The sequence below is a fragment of the Melopsittacus undulatus genome (assembly GCF_012275295.1).
Source record: "Melopsittacus undulatus isolate bMelUnd1 chromosome 2 unlocalized genomic scaffold, bMelUnd1.mat.Z SUPER_2_unloc_1, whole genome shotgun sequence".
NCBI lineage: Eukaryota > Metazoa > Chordata > Aves > Psittaciformes > Psittaculidae > Melopsittacus > Melopsittacus undulatus.
The window spans coordinates 65,240-89,201 of record NW_022993931.1 but is presented as its reverse complement, the minus strand read 5'-3'; the positions used below and the strand labels follow the sequence as shown (position 1 = coordinate 89,201).

The 23,962-nt window shown below is 57.3% G+C and overlaps 3 protein-coding genes across 3 annotated transcripts; 2 read left to right on the top strand and 1 right to left on the bottom strand.

The window, feature by feature from the left end:
• Positions 1-795: 795 nt before the first annotated feature.
• LOC117438029 (erythroblast NAD(P)(+)--arginine ADP-ribosyltransferase-like) lies at positions 796-2,276 on the bottom strand. Its single transcript, XM_034073391.1, is given in 4 exon segments — positions 796-938; positions 1,371-1,671; positions 1,673-1,841; positions 1,843-2,276. Coding segments are annotated over 4 exon segments (1,047 nt in total).
• Positions 2,277-9,147: 6,871 nt separating this feature from the next.
• LOC115947343 (probable signal peptidase complex subunit 2) lies at positions 9,148-17,580 on the top strand. The gene is given in 6 exon segments (XM_034073395.1): positions 9,148-9,186; positions 14,280-14,363; positions 15,086-15,136; positions 15,138-15,247; positions 16,244-16,378; positions 17,334-17,580. Coding segments are annotated over 6 exon segments (606 nt in total). The 3' UTR covers positions 17,521-17,580.
• Positions 17,581-18,816: 1,236 nt separating this feature from the next.
• LOC117438036 (sialidase-3-like) lies at positions 18,817-23,274 on the top strand. The gene is made up of 4 exons (XM_034073396.1): positions 18,817-18,848; positions 20,390-20,444; positions 20,545-20,784; positions 21,697-23,274. The coding sequence occupies exons 2-4, from the start codon at positions 20,418-20,420 to the stop codon at positions 22,660-22,662; spliced, it is 1,233 nt and encodes a 410-aa protein (XP_033929287.1). The 5' UTR covers positions 18,817-18,848; positions 20,390-20,417; the 3' UTR covers positions 22,663-23,274.
• The last annotated feature ends 688 nt before the right edge of the window (positions 23,275-23,962 follow it).

Sequence of the window (23,962 nt, the reverse complement as noted above, 5' to 3'; positions counted from 1 at the left end):
CGGGGCCGGCGCTGAGGGCTCTGATTGGTTGCAGGGAGGAGCCCCGCCCCCAGGGGGCGCTGCTGCGCCGGGACCTGCGCCTGGAGCCGTTCTGCGCGCGCCACGCCCACACCGCGTTCACGTGCGTGCTGCTGAGCCCGCAGGGGGCGCGCACCGCGGACCTGCGCTGGCCCACGGCGCATGCGCGGCGCTGACAGCGGGCTCACCCCGGACACGTGCTCATCCCGGACACGTGCTCACCCCGGACACGTGCTCACCCCGGACACGTGCGTGCCCCACACCGAGGCCTCGGGCCCCCCCCACGGCTCCCGGTGATGTGAGACCCACAGGTATTAAAGAGCATGGAGCCTGCCCCGGTCACCCGTGTCCTGCAATGGGGCTGCTGCGGGTGTGGGGTGCAGTGAGGGTGTGGGGCAGGACCCATCCCTGAGCCCCTCGCACCCCACGGCTGCCCCTGGCCTGAGCCCTGATCCCATTGCATCCCCCTCTGCACACACGTTACCCCTCAGGACCCTGCTCCTGGGTCTGGGGGTGCTGATCCCCCACCCCAGTCCCTTGGATGCTATGGGGCTGCTGACAGCCATGGGACACCCGCAGACCCACACCTGGGACACCCCCAGACCCACACCTCAGCGCACATGGGATGCTCTGGGCAGGGGGGGGTGGGATGGAGGTGGCCCCTGCAGTGCACCACAAGAACCCCGGTCCCCATGGAGCCTTTATTCCTCTGGGAGCCATGGACCCCCCGCGCCCCCATCCATGGGGCTGAGCCGGGGCTGGAGCTCCCCCCCGCGGTCAGAGCCGCCCTGCGGCCGCCAGCGCTGCCAGGAGGAGCCCCCAGGGGGCGCTGCTGCCGGCGGGGGCTGGGGCTGGGGCTGGGGCTGAGCTCACGTCGCAGCCGTCGGGGAGGGGGCACAGAGCGGACCTGGAGCCGTTACCTGCGGGAGACACCGGAGGTGAGAACCGAACCTCCTGCCTCAGAGCTCAGCTCAGTCTCCCCTCTCTTGGGCAGGTTCAAGCCATTCCCCTTGGCCTGGCCCTCCAGGCCCTTGTCCCAAGCCCCTCTCCAGCTTTCCTGCAGCCCCTTTAGGCACTGGAGCTGCTCTCAGCTCTCCCCTTCAGGAGCCTTCTCTTGTCCAGGCTGCCCCAGAGGTGCTGAGGACACCAGAACTGCACCAGTGCTCCAGGGGGTCTCTGTCCATGCTGTCCCATTCCAAGCCATGCTTCACTGCTGAGCCAGGCAGCAATGTTCACCCAAACCCCCTCCCCATTGCCCCCATTCCTGGCAGAGCCGATGGGATGTGCCCCTCTCCATCCCCACTCCCTTTCCCCATTGCCAGGGAGCACCCCCCATCCCATGGGATCCGCACCTCTCAGCAGCTCACAGTTGTAGGTGCTGTTGATGCCCTGGGATTGGAGCTGGATCAGGGACCTGTGCCCGGTGAGGACAGCGCTGGTGACCTGGAAGACCTCAGAGGGTGGGATGAGGATCTCCTCCTCCATGGAGTACAGGGAGAAGTCCCGGATGAGAGCTCCCCAGCACGTGTGCACCGTGAAGAGGGTGTCACAGCCGAAGGTGCCGCAGATGAACCCGCTGCCGTTGTTCAGTGATGCGGATGTGAAGTGCCCGAAGCGCACACGCTGCCCATGCTGTGCGGTGAAGCGCACACCCGCGCACACCACGGAGCGCGCGGTGGCACCGGCGCTGGGTGCTCTGCAGGGTGCTGAGCGCCTGGCTCAGCAGGAAGTGCAGTGCCTTGAATGGGAACGTGTGCCGGTAGCGGTGCCCGGAGCGCCCGGCCTGGCGCACGGCCGCGTTGAAGGCGCGGTTACAGAGGCCCCTCCGTGGTGTAGGCCATGAGCGCGACCGCGTGCTCCGGTCTCAGCCCCGGCGGCTGTGGCACACGGCTCTGCTGCCAGGCCCGCGCCGCTCGGCTCCAGCCCTCGGCATAGACACTGTTGGTGCTGAACTCGGTGCGGTTGAGCTCCGGCAGCTCCAGCTCCATGCGGCGCTCGCAGCCCTCGTAGCGGTCGTCGAAGGCGTCGGGGGCCATGTCCATCGGCAGCTCCGGGATGGAGGAGGGGGGCAGGGGGGTGCCCCACACGGGGGGGTTGTGCCAGCAGCACCAAACACAGCACCAGGCGCTCCATGGGCAGGAGGAGCTGCCCCATAAGCAGCAGCTGGATCCCTGTGAGCAGTGGGGGGGCAGGAGCAGGGTCAGCCTGCAGTGGGGCTGCCCCACACCGCGGATCCCCCTCTTGGCCTCCCCAGCCATGGGCACCCCTCCTGGGACACCCCCAGCCCCATGGTGTGTGTTGGACAGGGGGTGCCCTGGCACAGGATGTGGGTCCCCCCCCAGCCCCATGGGATCGTTACCTGTGTCGGGTGTGGGTCCCTGGGTCCCCAGCTCCTGCCTGTGCCTGACCGGGCACTGGGACAACAGCAGCTCCGGCTTTTTATAGCAGCCCCATCCCGGATCCACCCCCCCCCCTCGGGTATTTTTACCTCCCCAGAGCAGCTCTGACCCTGTCCATAAACTGCTTCTGCTTCACTCCCTGTGGTGCCTGAGCCTGGACCCCTCCGGAGCCTGGAGCCCTCCGGAGCCCAAACCTTCTGACCCAGGACATGGGGCTTGCACTGAGCCCAGCACCGCACTGCTGAGCATGGGGCAGGGCCGGCCTGGAGGAGCTGCTGGTGCTGGAAGGGGCATTCCAGGGTTGTCCAGTGCTGCTGGAGGGGCTCAGGGGCAGGAGCTGGGATGGGGACGTCCTCTCCCATCCCTGCTCTAGACAGAGGCTCCAGGGCAGGAAATGGTCCCATTGCAGTGCTGAGGGACACAGGGACAGACAGGGGATGAACCCAGAGCCAACCCACAGAGGTCACAACCAGCTCAGTGCAAGGGGTCCCTGCCCTGGCAGGGGTTGGGGTTGGAGGAGGTTCAAGCTCCCTTCATCCCAAACCAGGTTGGGTTCCATAGGTTCAAGTTCCCTTCATCCCAAACCAGGCTGGGTTCCATGGTTCTGATTCACGCCTCTTGCCTGAGGCCTCCAGCCTGCCCATGGGCACAGGGGTGAGCCTGGACCCTCTGTGCTCCATGGGCTGATCCTGACCCCCTGTGCCAGCTCCGCTTCAGCTCTGGGGCTCTTCCCTTCCCACCAGGCTGGGATGAGGTTTGTGTGCCTGCAGCACACACAGTGCGTGTCTGAGGTGCTCTCTGCATCCATCCCAGTGTTCAGTGCAGTAAACCATAGGATCCCAGCCTGGATGAAGGGACCTTGTCCTGGTTCAGCCATAGCAGCCATGTTTCCCCTCCGTAGCTGGTGCATTGCTGTGGTTTGGCTGTCGGGCTGGGAACGGTGCTGATAGCACCGATGGTTTGAGTTACTGCTCAATGTTTGGTTTGTCCAAGGACTTTGTTAGTCTCATGCTCTGCAGGGAGGAAGCAGAGACAGGACACCTGAGCCAGGCTAGCCAAAGAGGTATCCATACCATAGCACATCATAGCCAGGATGGAACCAGGATAGACCCGGAAGGGCTGGAGCTCTGGGGGATGGAGGAGGTATCAGTCAGTGCTTGGTCGGGCAGGGTGGGGTGAGTTATGGGTCGGTGGCTGGTGAGGTGTTGTATTCTCTGCACTTGTTATTGGCTTTATCATCATTACTATTGTTAGTGGTAGCAGTAGTGATTGGTGTTATACCTTAGCCATTAAACTGTGCTTATCTCAATCCGTGGGGGCTGCATTCTTTGGATTCTCCTTCCTAACTCTCCGGGAGTTGGGGGAGCAAAGGGGGAGTGATGTGAACGAACTGTGCAGGTTGGGATTAAACCACAACAGACCCTAAAGCTCCTCCATTCCCAACCCCTGCCAGGGCAGGGACCCCTTCCCCTGGAGCAGCTGCTCCAAGTCCCTGTGTCCAAGTGGGGCTGCCCCATTTGCTGGGGCTGCAGAAGCACTAAAGATACAGAGCCCTGCGAGAGGTGGTCCTGGGGCTCAGGTATGTGCTCATTGCCCCTCCATGTCCAGCAGGGACCTTGGGAAGGTGGATGTGGTCCATGACCGATGGTTGGAATGGCAGAGCCATAGGCAGGGGTCTGATGTACAGCATGGGCCTTGCTGTGGGAGGCCGGGTCCCACAGACACCGGTGGTGTGGGGAGTAAAGGAGGAACCAGAGGTGTGTGCACTGTGCATGGATGTGATCCCATTGGCATCACAGAGCCCTGTGGGACAGCTCCGGTGGCTGCAGTGCCACAGTGAACGTTACCGGCTCCTCAGGCCTGTGCTTGACCTGGTGCTCACCAGCAGGGAGGGGATGGTTGGGGATGGGATGCTCCAAGGCAGGAGATGGGAGACTGAGACCCTGAGGGCAGGAGCAGAGTGTGCAGCAGCTCCATGCCCTGGACCACAGAGCAGCCTTCAGCCTCTCCAGGAGCATCCTCAGCCGGTTCCATGGGATGCAGCCATAGAGGACGGGGCCGAGGCTGTGGGTTGATGTTCAGGGGTCATCTGCTACAGGCTCAGGAGTTCATCTCTCAGGTACCACTTCCTACAAGCCCAGTGGGTCCCTGTAATGAGGAATCAGGCAAGGGAGGCAGGAGGCCCCATGATGAGCAGGGAGCTCCTTGTACATCTTCAGCTGAAGAAAGGGATGGATGGGATGTGGATAAAGGGACAGGCCAAGTGGGGGGACCGCAGGAACTTCATTAGGGGACACAGGGGTGCTGAGGCCCAGCTGAACTGAGCCTGGTGAAGAGCATCAGGGACAACAAGAAGGGCTCCTGCAGGTGCATCAGTAGCAGAAGGATGATGATGATGGACTCTGTGGTGCTGCTGCTGGATCCGGGGGTGCCTGGAAGCAGGAGCCATAGGGAAGGTGGAATTTGCACTGGAGCAGCCCTGGGAGCCCCAGACCTCGGGGGTCAGAGATGAGGGCTGGAGAAGGGAAGATTCACCCCTGCTCACAGAGGATGAGTTACAGATGGAGCAGGCAGACTGAGCACCCCCAAACCCATGGGACACACAGAGCTGAGAGCAATGGTGTGGGGGGCTGCGGCTGTACCCAGAGGCTGTTCCTGCCCCACGGTATCCTCAGGGGCTGCTCCTGCCCCACGGTGTCCCCATGAGCTGCTCCTGCCCCATGGTGTCCGCAGGGGCTGCTCTTGCCCTGCCCATCCCATCCCATCCCTGCCCTCCCCTCGGGTCCCTCCGCAGTTCCTGGAGCAGGGAATTCCCTTCCCGAGCTCTCCCCTCCCGCAGCGGCTCCATCTCCGCCAGCTCCCTCCAGCAGACCGGGGCCATGGGGCTGGGCTCGGGCCGCGCTCGGGGCTGCGCTCGGGGCCGCGCTCGGGGCCGCGCTCGGGGCCGCCCTCGGGGCAGCGCTCGGGGGCAGCCGGGCCCTGCTCCCGGCCGGGATCCGCTGTGGGATTCAGCATCCCATAAGGGATGCAGGAGTTGGATGCTTTGTCCATTACTGCTGTCCAGGGCGTCAGGAGCACCACAAAAGGTCCCTTCCGCTTTACCTTCATGGATTCATCCGTCCATGATCCCTCCACCTCATGCCCAGCTGGAAGCCATGGATTGGTGTATCCGGGGTGGAGGAGGATGGTACCTGTAGCATCAGCTCCTACATGGGCATCATTGGGAGCTCTCTTCGGGTGTCTCTTCCCATTGGGGCCGTGATTTAACTCCCGGTTGTCTTTGGTCACTGACCTCCCTCCTGATGATTTAACCCATTCCAGCACCTGGGCCAGTTTGTTACCAGTTCCTGCAGAGCCTGGAGGCTCCAGTTCCACTTGTTCTGTGGGAACCAGCCTGGAGCAGAGCCCTGAGAGCAGCTCCAGTGCCTAAAGGGGCTGCAGGAAAGCTGGAGAGGGGCTTGGGACAAGGGCCTGGAGGGCCAGGCCAAGGGGAATGGCTTGAACCTGCCCAAGAGAGGGGAGACTGAGCTGAGCTCTGAGGCAGAAGCTGTTCCCTGGGAGGGTGCTGAGGCGCTGGCACAGGGTGCCCAGAGAAGCTGTGGCTGCCCCATCCCTGGCAGTGCTCAAGGCCAGGTTGGACACAGGGGCTTGGAGCAGCTGCTCCAGTGGAAGGGGTCCCTGCCCATGGCAGGGGTTGGAGCTGGAGGAGCTTTGAGGCTTTCCCAAGCAGGAGCTCTCATCTGCACTCACCAAGATCCAGGTCCCTGCCTCCATCGGGCAGCTCCTCGGAGCCTTTGCCTTGCTCTGGAACCCCCCCAGGAGCTCCCTTCCTCCCTCTTCTCCCTCCTCTCCTCCAGCCTGGCCCCTGCCCTGGGTCTCTGCAGGGGTCTGGACACATCCTGCACCCCAAAGCAGCCAAACAGAGGCATTCACAGCAGCCCTTTCCCCACCAGGGGAGCTGATGGGGTCAGCCAGAACCTGCCCTGCCGTGGCCAGAGTCCCCCTATGGCAGCCACCACCTCATCCGTCTCTGCCCAGTGGGACCAGGCACAGAGAGTGGTGCCATTCCCATCCTGGTGCAGACTCCTTGTCCCTTGATAATCCCAAGATTCCCAGAGAAACCCAAGTGAAACCTGCCCTGGGGAGCTCCAAGGGAGTTTTCCAGCAGATGCTGTAGGGATGCTGCTGGAATGCTGAGCTCCTGCAGCTGGAGCTGCCCACCATAGGGCTGTGCCACCCTGCAGAATACACCTCCACTTCTCCTTGCTCACCCATTGCCTTTATCCTTCTTGCTAGTGCTTCCTTCCCTCAATCCCTGCAATCCAAGCCGGGTTATAACCCTGGTACCCTCAGGACATACATGCATTCGGCTGGGAAATGATCCATCTATGGATCAAACCTGAGCACTTAGAGTTTGGCCCCATCTGTGTCAGGAAGAAGGATGCATCATCCCCCTCCTGTGAGCCCCTTTCCCCCAGCATCACCCCATGGCTGCTGGATGGGGTCATGGAGCTGCTGGGGAGCAGGGGCTGGGTCTGGAGCATCTCCCACAGCTTCCACTGCATCCAGTGCTGTGGATCCAGGATGGTCTTGGCATCCACAACTGCTTTGTGACCTTGGGGAGGTGCAGGTGACCTGGGGCACACAAGGGACATCCATGTGCAAGTGAATGCAGTGGTTGGAGGCTTGTCCTGATGGGACAAGGTCCATGGCAGCATCTTCAATCCCATAGGATCCCACAGCCAGGCCTGATGGACAAGACTGAATCCAGGACAGTGACAAACCCTGCCTGGGGCAGCAATAAGTGGTTGGATTCCCCAACCTCATCCCCAAAACACCTCCCATCCTTCCCACTTCTCCCTCCATCCTTCCCACTTCTCCCTCCATCCTTCCCACTTATCCCTCCATCCTTCCCACTTATCCCTCCATCCTTGCAACCCCACTGGGATCCATGTGTCTGGGATCCATGTGTCCCACCAGCTCTTCCCATGCTCCCAGCTAATCATTCCTTACCCTGAGAGAGGGTTTCACCCCTTTCCAAGGCGCATCCCTCCTTACCTTGCATGGGATGCGGAGGTGCCAGCTCTCCATGGATGGGCTCTGCTGGTGGAGCCATTGAATTCCCAGTTTGTGCTGGAGGAGCCAGGCCAGCAGAGGTGGCTGCCCTGGGAAAGCAGGGGTTGGAGAGGCCCTGGATTGCAGGGAGCTGCTTTATCCCTAAGGACACCAACCAGTGGGGCTGCACTCACCGAGCCCCAGCCAAGAGTAACCTGTGAGTTACTGCTCTGCATGCATCACTGCACTGGTTCATCAGGGTCCTGCCTGCACACACGTCCTACTGTGGCCATGGGCATGTTTGGGCTTTACCCCCTGCTCAGGAATAAACCCAGAGCAGCTTCTGGAAAGCCCTTTGTGGGATGAACACCATTTAGGGAGCAAAATGTAGCCTGAGACTGCACTGCTGCAGGTGGTGGGTTCATACGGATGTGGATGGGTTGATACGGATGTGGATGGGTTGATACGGATATGGATGGGTTGATACAGATATGGGTGTATTGATACGGATATAGGTGCATTGATACAGATATGGATGGGTTGATATGAATATGGATGCTCTGATACAGATATGGATGCATTGATACGGATATGGATGCACTGGTATGGATATGGATGGGTTGATATGAATATCCATGCTCTGATACAGATATGGATGTATTGATGCGGATATGGATGCATTGATAAGGATATGGATGCATTGATAAGGATATGGATGGGTTGATACGGATATGGATGCATCAATATGGATATAGATGGGTTAATACGGATATGGATGGGTTGATATGGATATGGATGCACTGATACAGATATGGATGCATTGATACGGATATGGATGGGTTGATATGGATATGGATGCACTGATACAGATATGGATGGTTTGATACAGATATGGATGGGTTGATAGGGACTTCAGTGGGGCCAGGAGCAGCAGCAGGACACTAACAGTGTTTGCAGGAGCATTGCTCATCAGAGAGCAGCAATGATCAAAGCCCCTCCTGGGGCCAGGGCAGGAGGGTCCCAACACCAAAAGGCAACGAAGTCCCTGTCCCAGAGAGCCGAGAGGGAGGGAGGAGCTGCCGCAGAGCTGGGCTCATCCTGCACCGCTGCGGGTGCTGGGAGGGGGAAGCTGAGGCACCTTCAGGCTCGGGAAGAGGGACACAGGCAGGAGACTGCCCAGTCTGCATCTGCAAGTGAAGGGGCAGGGTCTGCTCTGAGCACTGAGCCGTGATGGAGGCTATGGAGCTGCATCCCAACCTTCCCACCCACAGCATCCCATGGAGAAGGCTCAGGGGGGACCTGATGGCTCCCTCCAAGTGCCTGCAGGAGGATGGAGCCAGGAGGGGCTGGGCTCTGCTCCCAAGGAACAAGGGATGGGACAAGAGGAACCGGCCCTCAAGCTGCACCAGGGCAGGTTTAGATGGAGCTGAGGAACAATTCCTGCCCCACAGGGTGCTCAGGCATTGGAACAGGCTGCCCAGGGCAGGGCTGCAGGCACTGGGATGGCAGCGCAGGGTTACCGGTTGTATCCAAGCATCCCAAAGCTCATCCCATAGCCCATCCCCATCCCGGCTCATCCCACAGCTCCACCATGCTCCCTCCCCGCGCGCTCCCGTCGCCCCCCGCGCGCAGCCACTCAGGAGCGCGCACGCCGCGCCGTGAGGGCGGGGACAAGATGGCGGCCAAAGGCGGCAGGACCGGGCTGCTCGATAAGGTACCGGCCGCATCCCACCCGATCCCACTGGATCCCACCGGATCCCAACTGATCCCAGCCACATCCCTGACCCCTTCCCGTTGTTATCCCCTCGGTGTCATCCCCCAGGTCCCTGTGGGGCGCCCGGAGCCCACCCGGCGCAGCCCCCCCTGGGCCTCAATGGGCTTCCCCTCAGTGCTGAGGGGCATCCGCCTCCTCAGCCGCAGCCTCCCCTCAGCAACCGGGCCCTGACCGGCAGAGGAGGCCCCGGGGGAAGGAGGGAGGAGGAAGCGGTCTGAGGTCGAGCACGTCCGGCCGGGACCTTGGGAACCCTCGGGGCTCGGGTTCCCTTCTCGCTGCCGGCCTGGCTGGGCTGAGCTGAGGGGACGGCCGTGCCCTGCGGTTGCTGGTGCCACGGAGGTGGTGCTGAGGGGGGCCGGAGGTGTCCGGCAGCAGAACAGAGCCTGCTGCTAAGCCCGGTCTCTAATCGGTGGTTTAAAGGAACGTGGTTGTAGAGTGGGTGTGAGCTCGGCTCGGTTTGCAGGGCTCGGGTGGTCGGTGCTGCTCTCTGTGGTGTCAAATAGTCTGATAGCTGGAACTGAACACCTGGAGGCTGCTGTTGGTGTTGTTATTGTTGTTATGACAGGCTGAGAACATTGGGGCTGTTGAGCCTGGAGAAGAGAAGCTGCGTGGAGACCTCAGAGCAGCTTCCAGTGTGTGAAGGGGGCTCCAAGGATGCTGGAGAGGGGCCCTTCATCAGGGACTGCAGTGATAGGACAGGGGGTGATGGGTTCAGACTGAAACAGGGGAAGTTCAGGTTGGATACAAGGCAGAAGCTGTTCCCTGTGAGGGTGCTGAGGCGCTGGCACAGGGTGCCCAGAGAAGCTGTGGCTGCCCCATCCCTGGCCGTGCTCAAGGCCAGGTTGGACACAGGGGCTTGGAGCAGCTGCTCCAGTGGAAGGGGTCCCTGCCCATGGCAGGGGTTGGAGCTGGAGGAGCTTTAAGGTCCCTTCAACCCAAACCAGGCCTGGGATTCAGGGCAGTTTATTTGGCATCTTTCATTGAACTTCAAACCAGAGCTGCCTGCAATTGACAACACTTTGGTTTTCATCAATATGTGTATATTCATAACTCCTAAAGGCAACAGTTTTCTTGCCTCAGTTTAAGGTGATGTTATCCTTCCCATCCCAAAGAGTTTGGTGGCTTTTTCTTTAAAGCAGCAGGTCAAGTTACTGAGAGGATGCTTTAGGGGAAGTTGTGCTTATGGAGTATTTCCTTCTTCTGCAATGTGCTTTTGGTTTTGAAATGACAAGTGCTTTGTGGTTCCACTTGAAGAACTCTGGGATGCATCGTGCATTGGAGCCATTCTGCTGCCTTGTTCAGTGGATTCTCATGTTATTTCAGGATGAGGAGGAGCTGTAGGTAAAGGGAACACAGTTTTGGTGCAGGAGCTGAAGCCTTCAGTGAGAAACCATCAGTAGTTTCAGCAGGGCTTCCATCTGAAATACATACACACGCTTGGTAACGTTCTGACTGCTTTTCCCTCTGTTGCCATACCGATCTATGTGCCTTTATTTCCTCTCCCTGGATGACTTCAATGAACTCCAGTCATTTCTGTGAGCTGGTGTATATATTGCTGAGGATTTAACTGGAGAATTGTGGCCTTAGGTGCATAACTTGCTCAAGCTTTTCCCAGACAGAGAAATGATGGGTTATTGGCAAGGCTTTTATGGACAGGTCGCTTGTTCAGGCTGTCTTGTCCTTCACAAGTAAGCTAAACCAAGGTGAGCTCAGGGAGATCTATGGTTGAACTAACCTCATTTTTGTCCTTCTTTAAGTGTTCTTTAAGTGTTTGTGATAATCAAGCAGCTCCTCTTGACCTCTCATCTCTGAACCAGGACCCCTAAGAGCACACACCCTCCAAATTCACAGCCCAGCAGTGGCCACAGCCCTCAAACCCCTGGAGATCTCACCCAGGTAGCACACTCTGAGTTACCAACCACACTGCTGCTACTGGAGGAAAACCTTGGAAGGCTTTGCAAGGCTCCAGGACTAAAACCACTGCCAGCTCAGTGACTTCCCTCTGCTCCTGTGCCACAGAAGCTGCTCTCTGCTGCTGGAGGATGCTGTCTATGAGTGCAGCCATGCAGCAGAGGTGATCTGGGAAGAGAGGCCCAGGGTTTCCTCCTCCAAGCAAGAGGCTGAGCAGCTTGGAGCTGAGAACAGCCACACTGGCTCACTGGAGTCTGCTACAGCTCTTCCTTCAGGAGGAAGAGGAGGGAGCTGACCTCTGCCACTTCCACATCTCATTTAGGCCAGGCTCATGGTGTGCCATGTCACTGTTATCTTGGGATTTATAGGAGACCTGTGGGTTGGAGCCTCGAGGGAGGTGATGTGCATCATGTGCTGAAGCTCTTTCATCCTCCCTCAGCCACAGTGTGTCCTGGTTAGAAGTGTTTCTGACTCTTACGTTTTAGGAAGGGAGGTTCCTTTTTTACCATCCTTATAATAAAAAGCACAGATGAGATGCAGAAACATTATTCCCCCTTAAGGAGTTTGTATAGTCTGCATTGATGTTCCTCTTGCAGTAACAACAAACCTTTTTTTACTGTATGACTTATTTATGACTGTAATCCCCAGAAGATGTAGGCTAAACTTGACATAAATGAGGCTGACAGCAGTGGTAGGAGGGGAAAATATAGTGAAGTTTGTGCTATGTCTTTATGATGTGAGCATCTTGGAATTTCTCCTGTAGGATTTTCCCCTCCTGCTGCTTGTGAGGGAGCTTTGGAAAGGGATTTAAATGAAGGTGATGGCTCCAATCCTGCAGTGTCTGCTGCAAACGCTGTTCTGCTGTCCCTGCTTTTGGAGATAAGAGGAGAATCTCTCCTGCTGCAGGCAGCTTCTGTACTCACACAGTTACTTCTGGGGTCAGATTGGGTTTGTGGCTTTCTGAAACTGCATTTCTGATTTCATTCTTTAGTTTTGAGTACACCACTGCCTGTACTTCAGCTTTCCCTTTAAAGCCTTGTTCTTACATGGGGTGCTAAATCCACTTTCTAGCTGTAGAACATCATATTTGCTTCCCATCCAGTACAGGATACGCTCAGGACAAGTGTAATAACCTTCCACTTGGTTTTTAAACTGCAGGAGTCCAAACACCCAAACTGAAAAGCTGTTTAGAACTGGTTGATGGGGTTTTCCCCTCCATCAGGCTGGAATGAAAACCCGAGCTTTGTTTTGAAGCCTTTGGAAGTGCTCAGAATGAAACCTGGTTGGAAAGCAGAGGAGCAGATGTGTTTGCATCTGCCAGGCTCCATAGGACATGGGGGCAGCTTCACCTTCCCTCCACAGCCAGGCAGGGCTGGTTTGCTGACCCAAGCAGTGATGAAGGCTGGAGAGGGTCCCAGGAAGGGCCTCAAAGATGGTCCAAGGGCAGCAGTGAGGAAAGGCTGAGAGAGCTGGGACTGTTCAGCTGGAGAAGAGAAGGCTCCGGGAGCCCTGAGCCATGTGCCAGGAGGTAAAGGAGGCTGCAGAGGAGATGGAGGCTCCCTTTGGACAAGGAGTCCATGGGAAAGCTGAGGGGTGATGGGCACAAGTTACTGCTGGGAGATTCCCACTGGACACAGCAGGAGAATCATTCCCAATGAGAACAAGCAGCCATTGGAATAATATCCCTGGGGAAATGGTGACTCCCCAGCGATGAACACTGTTAAGATTGGGCTGCACAGGGTGCTGGGCATCCACTGTAGGTCATGCTGTGTCTGGAAAGGTTGAAGCAGATGATCCTTGAGATCCCTTCAACCTGGGATTCTGATTCCTCTGTCTGAGGGTGAGCACTTGGTCGCAGCAGCCAAATCATTGCCAGTGCAGCATCCCAGCCTCTGCCAGCTCTATGGTCCTGCAGATCAGCCTGGAAGAAGCAGAGAAGCAGCAGCAGCAGTTTGGATTATGGAGCTGTTTCTGTCTTGAGTCAGCACAGCCTCAGTCACAAGGAACCTCAAGAGCTGAGGAACTGCTGCTTCAGCTCCTTGTTTCAGATAGCCTAAGATTAGGTTCTTTTTATCTCCCAGTAACAGCTTTATCTCAAAACATGTGTCATGTGGGCTTTACATCTGCCCTTAAAGTGCTGGTTCTCTGTGAAAGATCTGGGTCAGTTAAATATCACCGATGGTATCCAGCCATTCCAGTGTCAGGTGGTGTGGGACAGAGCAAGAATCCAGCCAGAATTCCTGCTCTGGATCCACAGAAAATACTTTATACGTTCCTGACCTGGAAGCTCTTTCCCAGTCTGTCTCCTGCCAGGGAAGGGAAATGAGCTCTTTTGGTAGTTAATAAACCCAAACATGGGAGGTTCAGCAGCAGGAAATACCATGAGTGGAGTTGAGGATTGCTTCTAACAGCAGTTTAAGTTTGAGCTCCAGTCGCTCAACTGGTTGAAATACACACAGGGCTCAAACTCCCATGTCCAACTGTGGCTAAAAGGGATAATACCACCACAAATAATATCATTCCAGGGAAAAAGAGCCCTTTTGAGGAACTGAGCTCTTGCATCTGACTGTCATGATTGATAAAGGACCTGTTTCTGTGGAAAACCTGGATCTAGAAAAGCAGCAGAGGCTCTGGTTTCATTCTGGAGGATGGTTGGACTGAAACTTCATTTCTTTTGGTGCATTTGGATTCTCTTGTACCTGTATTCTTAAGGGGGCCTTGAAATTCTTCCTTCTATCATCAACCCCCAAAGAGTGTTTGCCACAGCTTGGCTGGAAAGCAGGAATGCATTCAAAGGCAAGAGTTAAGTCCTAACCGATGCTTTCTGCAGCAAAACAGAACCAAAACTAGAGTCAAACTGGTGTAAAAAGTCACTTTTTGGGTGTCTCTGACAAGGTTTTAAAAGGTTGCATCCATAAAGGTAATGGGTAGGATGGTGCTGAGGTGGTGGTGGCTGCGACACACATTGGGTGGCTGTAACCCAGTGGATCCTTCCCATCTCTGGTCCGGTTTTCCCAACCAGGCAGCTGTTGTCTGAGTTGTCTCCCATCATTGTGCTCGTGCCATGATATTAAAACAAAAAGCCACTTCTGTTTTTTAACTCCCTTTTGTTTCTGTTGCAGTGGAAGATTGATGACAAACCAGTGAAAATTGACAAATGGGACGGTTCAGCTGTGAAAAATTCCTTGGACGACTCTGCCAAAAAGGTAACCCCTGATCATGGAATCATGGAATGCTCTGGGTTGGAAAGGCCCATTAGATCATCCAGCTCCAACCCCTGCCACAGGCAGGGACCCCTTCCACTGGAGCAGCTGCTCCAAGCCCCTGTGTCCAACCTGGCCTTGAGCACTGCCAGGGATGGGGCAGCCACAGCTTCTCTGGGCACCCTGTGCCAGCGCCTCAGCACCCTCCCAGGGAACAGCTTCTGCCTTATCTCCAACCTGAACTTCCCCTGTTTCAGTCTGACCCCATCACCCCTTGTCCTATCCCTGCAGTCCCTGATGAAGAGCCCCTCTCCAGCATCCTTGTAGCCCCCTTCAGACACTGGAAGCTGCTCTGAGGTCTCCATGCAGCTTCTCTTCTCCAAGCTCAACAGCCCCAATGTTCTCAGCCTGGCTCCATACAGGAGCTGCTCCAGCCCCTGAGCATCCTCGTGGCCTCCTCTGGACTTGCTCCAACAGCTCCATGTCCTTCTGGTGTTGGAGACCCCGGAACTGCACCCAATGCTGCAAGTGGGGTCTCAGCAGAGCAGAGCAGAGGGGCAGGATCCTCTCCTTTGTCCGTGCATGATGCAGATACTAATTTTGCATCAAGCTGCTGCTCAGTTTATCCATGTACCTGAGTCTGGTTTATCTAAATCCATTCCAGAAGCAGTTTATCCCATTGATGGGAAGCACAAAACAATCTCAGCTCCGTGTTTCTCCCTCAGGTTCTCCTGGAGAAGTACAAGTACGTCGAAAACTTCCGCCTGATCGACGGCCCGCCTCATCATCTGCACAATCTCCTGTCTCTTTGCCATTGTAGCTTTGATCTGGGACTACCTGCACCCCTTTCCTGAATCCAAACCTGTTCTTGCCTTTTGTGTTGTATCATATCCTTTACAGATGTTCCCATTTATACCTAAAAGGGTTTATATCCCCCACAAAGCACAAAACCCCTTTTTCTCTGTATTCCCACTTTCAGGCCTGGGGGAATTTTACTTCTCATGGTGTGGGAGATCAGCTGATAATCAAACAGTTTCCATGTGATGGCAAAATTCCTGCCTGTCTGGGTGTGACATAGGGAAATATGGGAGATGTGTAGGTTCCAGCCCTGCAGCATGGCTCACATCAGAGAGGTCACAGCTTCTGGGCAGCTGATCTGCTCTCTGACACAGACGATGCGATGTGGAGACTGCTCTACTTTATGTGTTAATCCCAAAATGAGGATTAGCTACTGAAAGCTTCAGGGGGTTGTTTTGGGGTTCATTTATGTTTATTCTGTCCATAGTCTGGTTACAGGGGGGAAATCTGCTCTTTACCTATGCAACACATGAGGTATGAGTGTGCAGAATGAAGCTTCTCTGGGCACCCTGTGCCAGCACCTCAGCACCCTCCCAGGGAACAGCTTCTGCCTCAGAGCTCAGCTCAGTCTCCCCTCTCTTGGGCAGGTTCAAGCCATTCCCCTTGGCCTGGCCCTCCAGGCCCTTGTCCCAAGCCCCTCTCCAGCTTTCCTGCAGCCCCTTTAGGCACTGGAGCTGCTCTCAGCTCTCCCCTTCAGGAGCCTTCTCTTGTCCAGGCTGCCCCAGCCCAGCTCTCTCAGCCTGGCTCCAGAGCAGAGCTGCTCCAGCCCTCAGAGCAGCTCCATAGTGTCCTATGGCCTCACTCCAACAGCTCCACATCCCTCTTGTGTTGGGGGAATGGCAAAGATTGATGAAAATCTCCCAGTTGGTATGTAAGTTCTCATGTTCATGAGGAATTGGCCTGTTTGGAGCCATGGTACCATGAGAGGTGGTTAAATGCTGGTGTCTGAGGGGATCCAACCAATTTCTCTGCCATATTTCTGCTTCCAGTTGCAGCTCCTTAGTTGCCTTAACTTACCTTTGCACATACTTTGTGATGATGGGAATCCTGACCATCTATACCTCATATAAAGAAAAGAGCATTTTCCTTGTAGCTCACAGAAAAGACCCCGCAGGGATGGATCCCGATGACGTTTGGCAGCTCTCCTCCAGTCTCAAACGGTATCCTGGGGTTAGTGGGAATGTGGTACCAGCATGGCTTTGGGTTGCCTGTGCTACCATGGCAGAAAGCTGTGTTTGGGAAGAGAATGAAGGGAAAATACTAGTGTTTGTGGAGTGGGGATATGAGCTTTCCACAAAGGAATGGGGACCAAGTCATGATCTTGGTGGCTTTCCAGGCAGTTTCATAGAATCATGGAATGGTTTGGGATTAAGGGACCTTAAAGCTCCTCCAGCCCAACCCCTGCCCCAGGCAGGGACCCCTTCCACTGGGGCAGCTGCTCCAAGCCCCTGTGTCCAACCTGGCCTTGAGCACTGCCACGGATGGGGCAGCCACAGCTTCTCTGGGCACCCTGTGCCAGCGCCTCAGCACCCTCCCAGGGAACAGCTTCTGCCTTAGATCCAACCTGAACTTCCCCTGTTTCAGTCTGAACCCATCACCCCTTGTCCTATCACTGCAGTCCCTGATGAAGAGCCTCTCTCCAGCATCCTTGGAGCCCCCTTCAGACACTGGAAGGCTGGGTTTGTGATTCACCAGAGGATATTATCACAGGGAAGCACCAAATGTGCAGTGGACAAGTTAATCATGAGGAGTATAAAACCTTTAGCTGTGTTATAATGAACACCCACATGCTGCAGCTTAGTGCCCATAGGGGAACCTCCACCCTGGGGGCTTCCCCCTTAATAAGGATGAGGATTTCTCCTCACAGAATAATGGAATCAATGAGGTTGGAAAATCCCTTTAAGCTCATCCAGTCCAACCATTCCCAGCCCTGCCCCATGGCACTGAGGGCTGTGAACCCTTGCAGGGCCGGTGCCTGCAGCCCTGCCCTGGGCAGCCTGTTCCAATGCCTGAGCACCCTGTGGGGCAGGAATTGCTCCTCGGCTCCATCCAAACCTCATCTTGCTGTTGTCCCAGCTAAGCCAGGCTCAAGCTGTGCTTCCCCTGACCCTGCAGGTTTGATGACAAATACACCCTGAAGGTGACGTTCATCAGCGGCAGAACCAAGCAGCAGAGGGAAGCCGAGTTCACCAAATCCATTGCCAAGTTCTTTGATACCAACGGCACGTTGGTGATGGAGGCCTATGAGCCCGAGGTGTCCAAGCTGCACGACAGCCTGGCCATGGAGAGGAAAACCAAGTGACCGGGATGCTGCTGGGAATGCGCTCAGTGAACACCAATAAAGCATCATGACAAGAGGGAATCGTGTTTGTCCTGAGCCCCTAACCTGTTCTGCATGAGTTGGGATGGTTCATATTGTATCCAAGATTGGATATCTTGGATTTATAAATCTCAAATCTCATTCTTGTATCCAGTATTTTTATTATCAGATCCCAGGTTTTTTAAGCTTGAGCTCAGGATCTTTCATCTTGAATCCTGAATTTTTCCATCTTAAAATCCAGGATTATTAATCTCAAATCACAGATTTTTAAATATCAAATTCAGCATTTTTAGTCTCTAATCTTAAATCTCAGATTTTTCATATTCTTGATTTTTTCAATCTAAAATCCAAGATTTTAAATCTCTAATCCAAGATTATCAGTCTCAGATCCCATACTCCTGAATCCCAAGGGGTTTAATCTCAGTTCCTATTCTTTTAATGGCAGATCCAGGTTTATCCATCTCAGATCCTGGATTTTTAATCTCTCTTTTCAATCTCGAGTCCAGGATTTTTAACCTTGCATCCCAGCTTATTTGGATGCCGATGTCAGACCCACTGCTGTGTCCTCAGCATCCTTCCCATGGTCAGTGCATGAAGACTTCAACAGGAGGCATCTCACTCCCGTTTTACCTCTCTGTGTGCGGAATATTCCCACTTCCCTTTCCCATGAGGAATTCAGGACAAACCCATCTGCATCACAAACACGTTCCCTTTATCCCGTTGGGAACAGAGGATTGGTTTGTACAAACCCTTTTATGTGATGGGGGGGGTGTGAGAAATCCACTTCTTGTCTGTGTCCGACAGCGGCGTGATACAGCCCCTGTGCGGCCGCTTCCCCATCCTCATCCTCGTCCCCATCCTCGTCCCCGTCCCCATCCCCGTCCTCATCCCTGTCCCCATCCCTGTCCCCATCCCTGTCCCCATCCCCATCCCCGCCCCATCCCTGTCCCCATCCCCGTCCTTGTCCCCATCCCCGTCCCCTGTCCCTGTCCCCATCCTCATTCCCCATCCCCATTCCCATCCCATCTCATCTCATCCCCATCCCCATTCCGTCCCCGTTCCCGTCCCCATCCCCATCCCCGCCTCCTATGGACGGGCCCTGGCCGCAGGACACGGTTTGGGGTGAGTTCGGTTGGTTTTAGTCCATAACGGGCACTGGACGGGGCCCGCAGCACCCCCGGGGCCTTCCGGGGGGGGGAGCCCCGTGCAACGGCTCCGAAGCCACCACCCCCCCCGCGGCACCGGGCAGGAAGGGGCGGAGCGGAGCGGAGCGGAGCGGGGCGGCCCCGGCAGAGCGGAGGCTGCGGCGGGTGAGGAGCGGGGGGGAAATGGGGGGTATAGGGAGTACATGGGATATGGGGGGGTATAGGGAACATAGGAGGGGTACAGGCGACATGGGGGGTATAGGGAGTACAGGGGATATGGGGGTATAGGGGACATAGGAGGGGTACAGGCGACATGGGGGGGGTATAGGGGATATGGGGGGTATAGGGAACATAGGAGGGTATAGGGAACATGGGGGGGTACAGGCGACATGGGGGGGTATAGGGGATATGGGGGTTATAGGGGGCATAGGAGGGTATAGGGAACATGGGGGGGTATAAGGGGTACAGGGGACAAGGGGGGTATAGCGGACATGGAGGGGTATAGGGGATACAGGGGATATGGGGGGGTACAGGGGACATAGGGGGATACAGGGGACATGGAGGGTATAGGGGGGACAAGGGACATGGGGGGTACAGGGGACATGGTGGGGTACAGGGGGTACAGGGGACATTGGGGGTATAGGGGGTACAGGGGAGCAAGGGGTAATTGGTGCGTGCAGGAGCTGGGTTATGGAGTGCACTGGGGAGAATGTACGGGGGGGGGATGTCGGGATGTGGGGGTGCACGGGGGGGACCGGGAGCTTTGGGTCTGAGGGGGATTGGAGGATGAGGGATTTAGGGGTGCACGGGGGAGGGGGGGATGCATGGAGGGGTATGAAGGGGAAGGGGGCTCTGGGGGTGCAGGGGGGGGCGGGTCTTGGGGGGTATGGGGGGATCAGTGCATGCAGGGAGTCAGGCTATGGGGGTACACGGGGGGGTACATGGATAGATGGGTATAGGGGTGCAGGGTGGTAAATGGGGGAGTCGAGCAGGGGAGGGGTGGAATAGGGGGTACAGTGAATGGGAGGGGATGATGGGGAGATGGGTGGATGCAGGGAGTTGGGCTATAGGGTGCACGGTGGGGGTGCATGGGAGTCAGGGTGGGGGGGTCCATGGGGGAGCTGGGCTATGGGGGTACATGGGGGGTGGTCTGGGTATTGAGGATGGGGGGATCGGTACATGCAGGGGTGTGGGAGGGAGAGAGGACAGGAGGGGTGCAAGGGGCTGCATAGGGGGTGTGGGTGACTGGGTGACCCTATGGGGTGATGCATTGGGGGGGGGGTGGATTATGGGGGTGCACGGGGCTGCATGGGGGGTGTGGGTGACCGGGTGACCCTATGGGCTGATGCGTTGGGGGGGTGTTGGGTTATGGAGGTACACGGGGCTGCATGGGGGGTGTGGGTGACCAGGTGACCCTATGGGGTGATGCATGTGGGGGGGGTTGGGTTATGGGGGTGCAGGGGGTAGCAGTGACATGGGGGGGGGGAGCCAGGAGGGAGGGGTGCATAGGGAATGGAGGAGTGCATGGGGGTGATTATGACATTGGGGGATGCTAAAGGGGATGGGGATGGGGGTTCCTGCAGGTGCAGGGCCCTTGGACCATGGGTTCTGGGGGGGGCAGTAGGGCAGCCCCACAGGGACAGGCAGGACAGTGCTGTGTGACCTCACTGAGGGCTTCACTCTCACCCCCCTTCCACCCCCCTCAGGGCCCAGTGAGGGCACCAGGGCATCGCCATGTCCCAGCCCATCTCCTGCCCCAAGGTGAGCCCCATCCCTGCATCCCCATCCTGGGGGGGACACCAGGGAGACCCCCCCCTTTACCCTCATTTAACCCTTCACATCTGAGCATCCCCCACTGCAGGAGCAGGGGGATGTCGGGGAGCCCCCCCCCAAGGTACCACCATTGGGATCCCCCATTATCTCCCCTATGGAGACGCTGTTCCGGCAGGCGAGCGGGGTCACCTACCGCATCCCGGCGCTGCTCTACATCCCATCGGCAGCCACGTTCCTGGCCTTCGCCGAGAAGCGTTCCTCAGCCAGGGATGAGGATGCCAAGTACCTGGTGCTGCGGCAGGGCCGGCGGCACGGACCCTTGGTGCAGGTAAAACCCACCTGGAGCAAGGATGCTCTCCATCACCGGGAGGGATGGGTGCATCCCATGGCTGTTATCCCAGGGATGCCCCATCCCTGGCAGTGCTCAAGGCCAGGTTGGACACAGGGGCTTGGAGCAGCTGCTCCAGTGGAAGGGGTTGGGGATGGAGCTGGAGGAGCTTTAAGGTCCCTTCCAAGTCAACCATTCCAACCCCATGCAACGCTCCAGGCTTGAGGAATTGTGGCTGGAAAGTGCGCATGGAACAGGAGCTGGGGGTGCTGATGGATGGAGCTGAACATGAGCAGCTCGTGCCCAGGCAGCCCCCAGCATCCTGGCCTGGATCAGCACCAGTGCGGCAGCAGGGCCAGGGCAGGGATTGTGCCCCTGTGCTGGGCACTGGGGAGGCTGCACCTGGAATCCTGTGCTCAGCTCTGGGCCCCTCACTGCAAGAGAGACCTTGAGGGGCTGGAGCGGGGCCAGAGAAGGGAATGGAGCTGGAGCAGGGCCTGGAGCCCAAGGGTGATGGGGAAGGGCTGAGGGAGCTGGGGGGTTCAGATGGAGAAGAGAAGGCTCAGGGGGGGACCTGATGGCTCCCTCCAAGTGCCTGCAGGAGGATGGAGCCAGGAGGGGCTGGGCTCTGCTCCCAAGGAACAAGGGATGGGACAAGAGGAACCGGCCTCAAGCTGCACCAGGGCAGGTTTAGATGGAGCTGAGGAACAATTCCTGCCCCACAGGGTGCTCAGGCATTGGAACAGGCTGCCCAGGGCAGGGCTGCAGGCACCGGCCCTGCAAGGGTTCACAGCCCGTGGAGACGAGGCCTCAGTGCCATGGGGCAGGGCTGGGAATGGTTGGACTGGATGAGCTCAAAGGGCTTTTCCAACCTGGCTCATTCCCTGCTTCTCTGTCCCCTCCTTCCCACAGTGGGGCCCCATTCAGGACCTCTCAGCTCTAACCCTTCCCGGCCGCCGCACCATGAGCCCATGTCCCCTGTACGACTCCAGCACCGGCACCATCTTCCTGTTCTGCATCTGTGTGGCTCGGGGCCGCTCGGAGCGGTGCCAGCTCTGGTGTAGCCGCAGTGCCGCTCGCCTCTGCTTCAGCACCAGCACCGACCACGGCCGCACATGGACCCCACTGCGGGACGTGACGGATGAGGCCATCGGCACCGACCTGTCCCGTTGGGCTACCTTCGCCGTGGGGCCCGGCCATGGCATCCGGTTGGATTCGGGGCGCTTGGTGGTGCCGGCATACACCTATTACATCCATAGGCGCCTGTGTGGGATGGTGCCGCTGCCCTGCTCCACGCGGCAGCATTCCCTGGTGTTCTACAGCGATGACAACGGGCACCATTGGCACAAGGGAGCCCTGCTCGGTGGGCAGCAGACAGGCGAGTGCCAAGTGGCACAGATCCATGGGGATGATCCCGATGTTCCGGTGCTCTATTGCAATGCACGGGCACCGCATGGGTGCCGGTCCGTGGCGCTCAGCACCGACCTCGGGCTATGCTTCCAGCCCCCGGTGCAGTGCCCGGTGCTGGCTGAGCCCCCCCGGGGGTGCCAGGGCAGCGTGGTGAGCTTCCCTGCTCCGCACCACACCGGCACCGGTCCTGCACCATCCTGGCTGCTCTACTCCCATCCCATGGACCGGCACCGGCGCCGCGATCTGGGCCTCTATGTGAACCCCTCACCGCTGGAGCAGGATGGGTGGTGGCACCCATGGGTGCTGCGGCAGGGCCCGGCCGGGTACTCGGACCTGGCTGCGTGTCCCGGTGGTGTCTTTGGGTGCTTGTTTGAGTGTGGCACCCACAGTGCCTGTGAGGAGATCACCTTCTGCCTCTTCAGCCTGGGCACTGGTGGCTGTGGCGAGCAGAGCATCCCCACATCCTGAATGGGGCTGGGAGCATCCCGAGCCCTACATCCCGGAGCCCTGCATCCCGGAGCCCTGTATCCCGAGCCCTGCATCCCTGGGACCTCACCGGACACTTGGGATGTGCGGCATCGTGGAGCTTTTACTGTGTTAATAAGGAACGTTTGGGTTTTTAATCACCCATCAAAGAGGTGAAGGAGGAGCTGTCAAGGGATTCCTGACTCTGGGAATGCTGATGCTTCATCAGGGATCGGGAGTTTTCCCCTTGGAGCAGCAGGAAGGCTGAAGGTGCCACCAACAACAGGTGATTCCCTGGGGGAAGATACCTGTAAGTGGTGGTTGGAAGTATCTCTATTCCTGTGTCATTCCCATGTGGCAGAGGGAGAATTCCAGGTTTTTACCATTTTTAATCCCGTTCTATTCACTTTTCCATGTTCAGGACTGAGCTTTGCCCTTTATTCCCATGGAAAGAGCACTCAGATCTATCTGGGGTGGTTTGTTCTGCTCCATAGGGACACGTTGTGGCATCCCAATGGTGACAGCGACCTCATGGCTCTGTTGCTGCCAAATAAAATCCTTCCCAAAGGGATGAATCCAGCCAATAATGGGAAAATCCTATGGGATTTGACCCTGCTGGGGATGGCCTCGAGCATCACCGCATCCTGCTCCATCCCACCACTGCCATTTGGACACACAGGACAGGGGACATGAATGGGATGAATGGGAAGGCAGGAAAGGGGTGGGAAGGGGATCAAGGAACGTTGTGGGATTTAGGACTTTGGCTTCTTGGGATGGGGAGGGAGGTTTGAGGTGGGGGGGATGGAGGACTGAGGGGCATGGATGAGTTCTGGGGGGGTGGGGTATGGTGGAGTGCTGGGGATATGGGATATGGAGTGGGATGGGGATATGGGATGTGGAGTCCAAGCCAGGATGGGGATAGATGAGAGAGGACAGGCAGGATGGGATGGGGACAGGAGCAGGGAAGACAGGGACAGGCAGGATGGGGACAGGTGAGATGGGGACTGGATGAGGTGGGGACAGGGACAGGCAGGATGGGGAGAGGAAGGGACAGGGACAGGCAGCAGGGGCTGGACAGAATAGGGACAACAGGAGGGTTCCAGGCAGGATGAGGTTGGGCAGGATGGAGGCAGAGGGGGATGAGGAGGACAGGGATGGGCAGAACGAATCCAAGGCAGGATGGGGACAAGCAAGAAGGGACAGGACAGGATGGGGACAGATAAGGGACCGGCAGAATGGAGGCAAGCTGGGAGAGGAACAGGCAGCAGGAATCCAAGGTGGGAGAGGCAAGAGGGGACAGGCA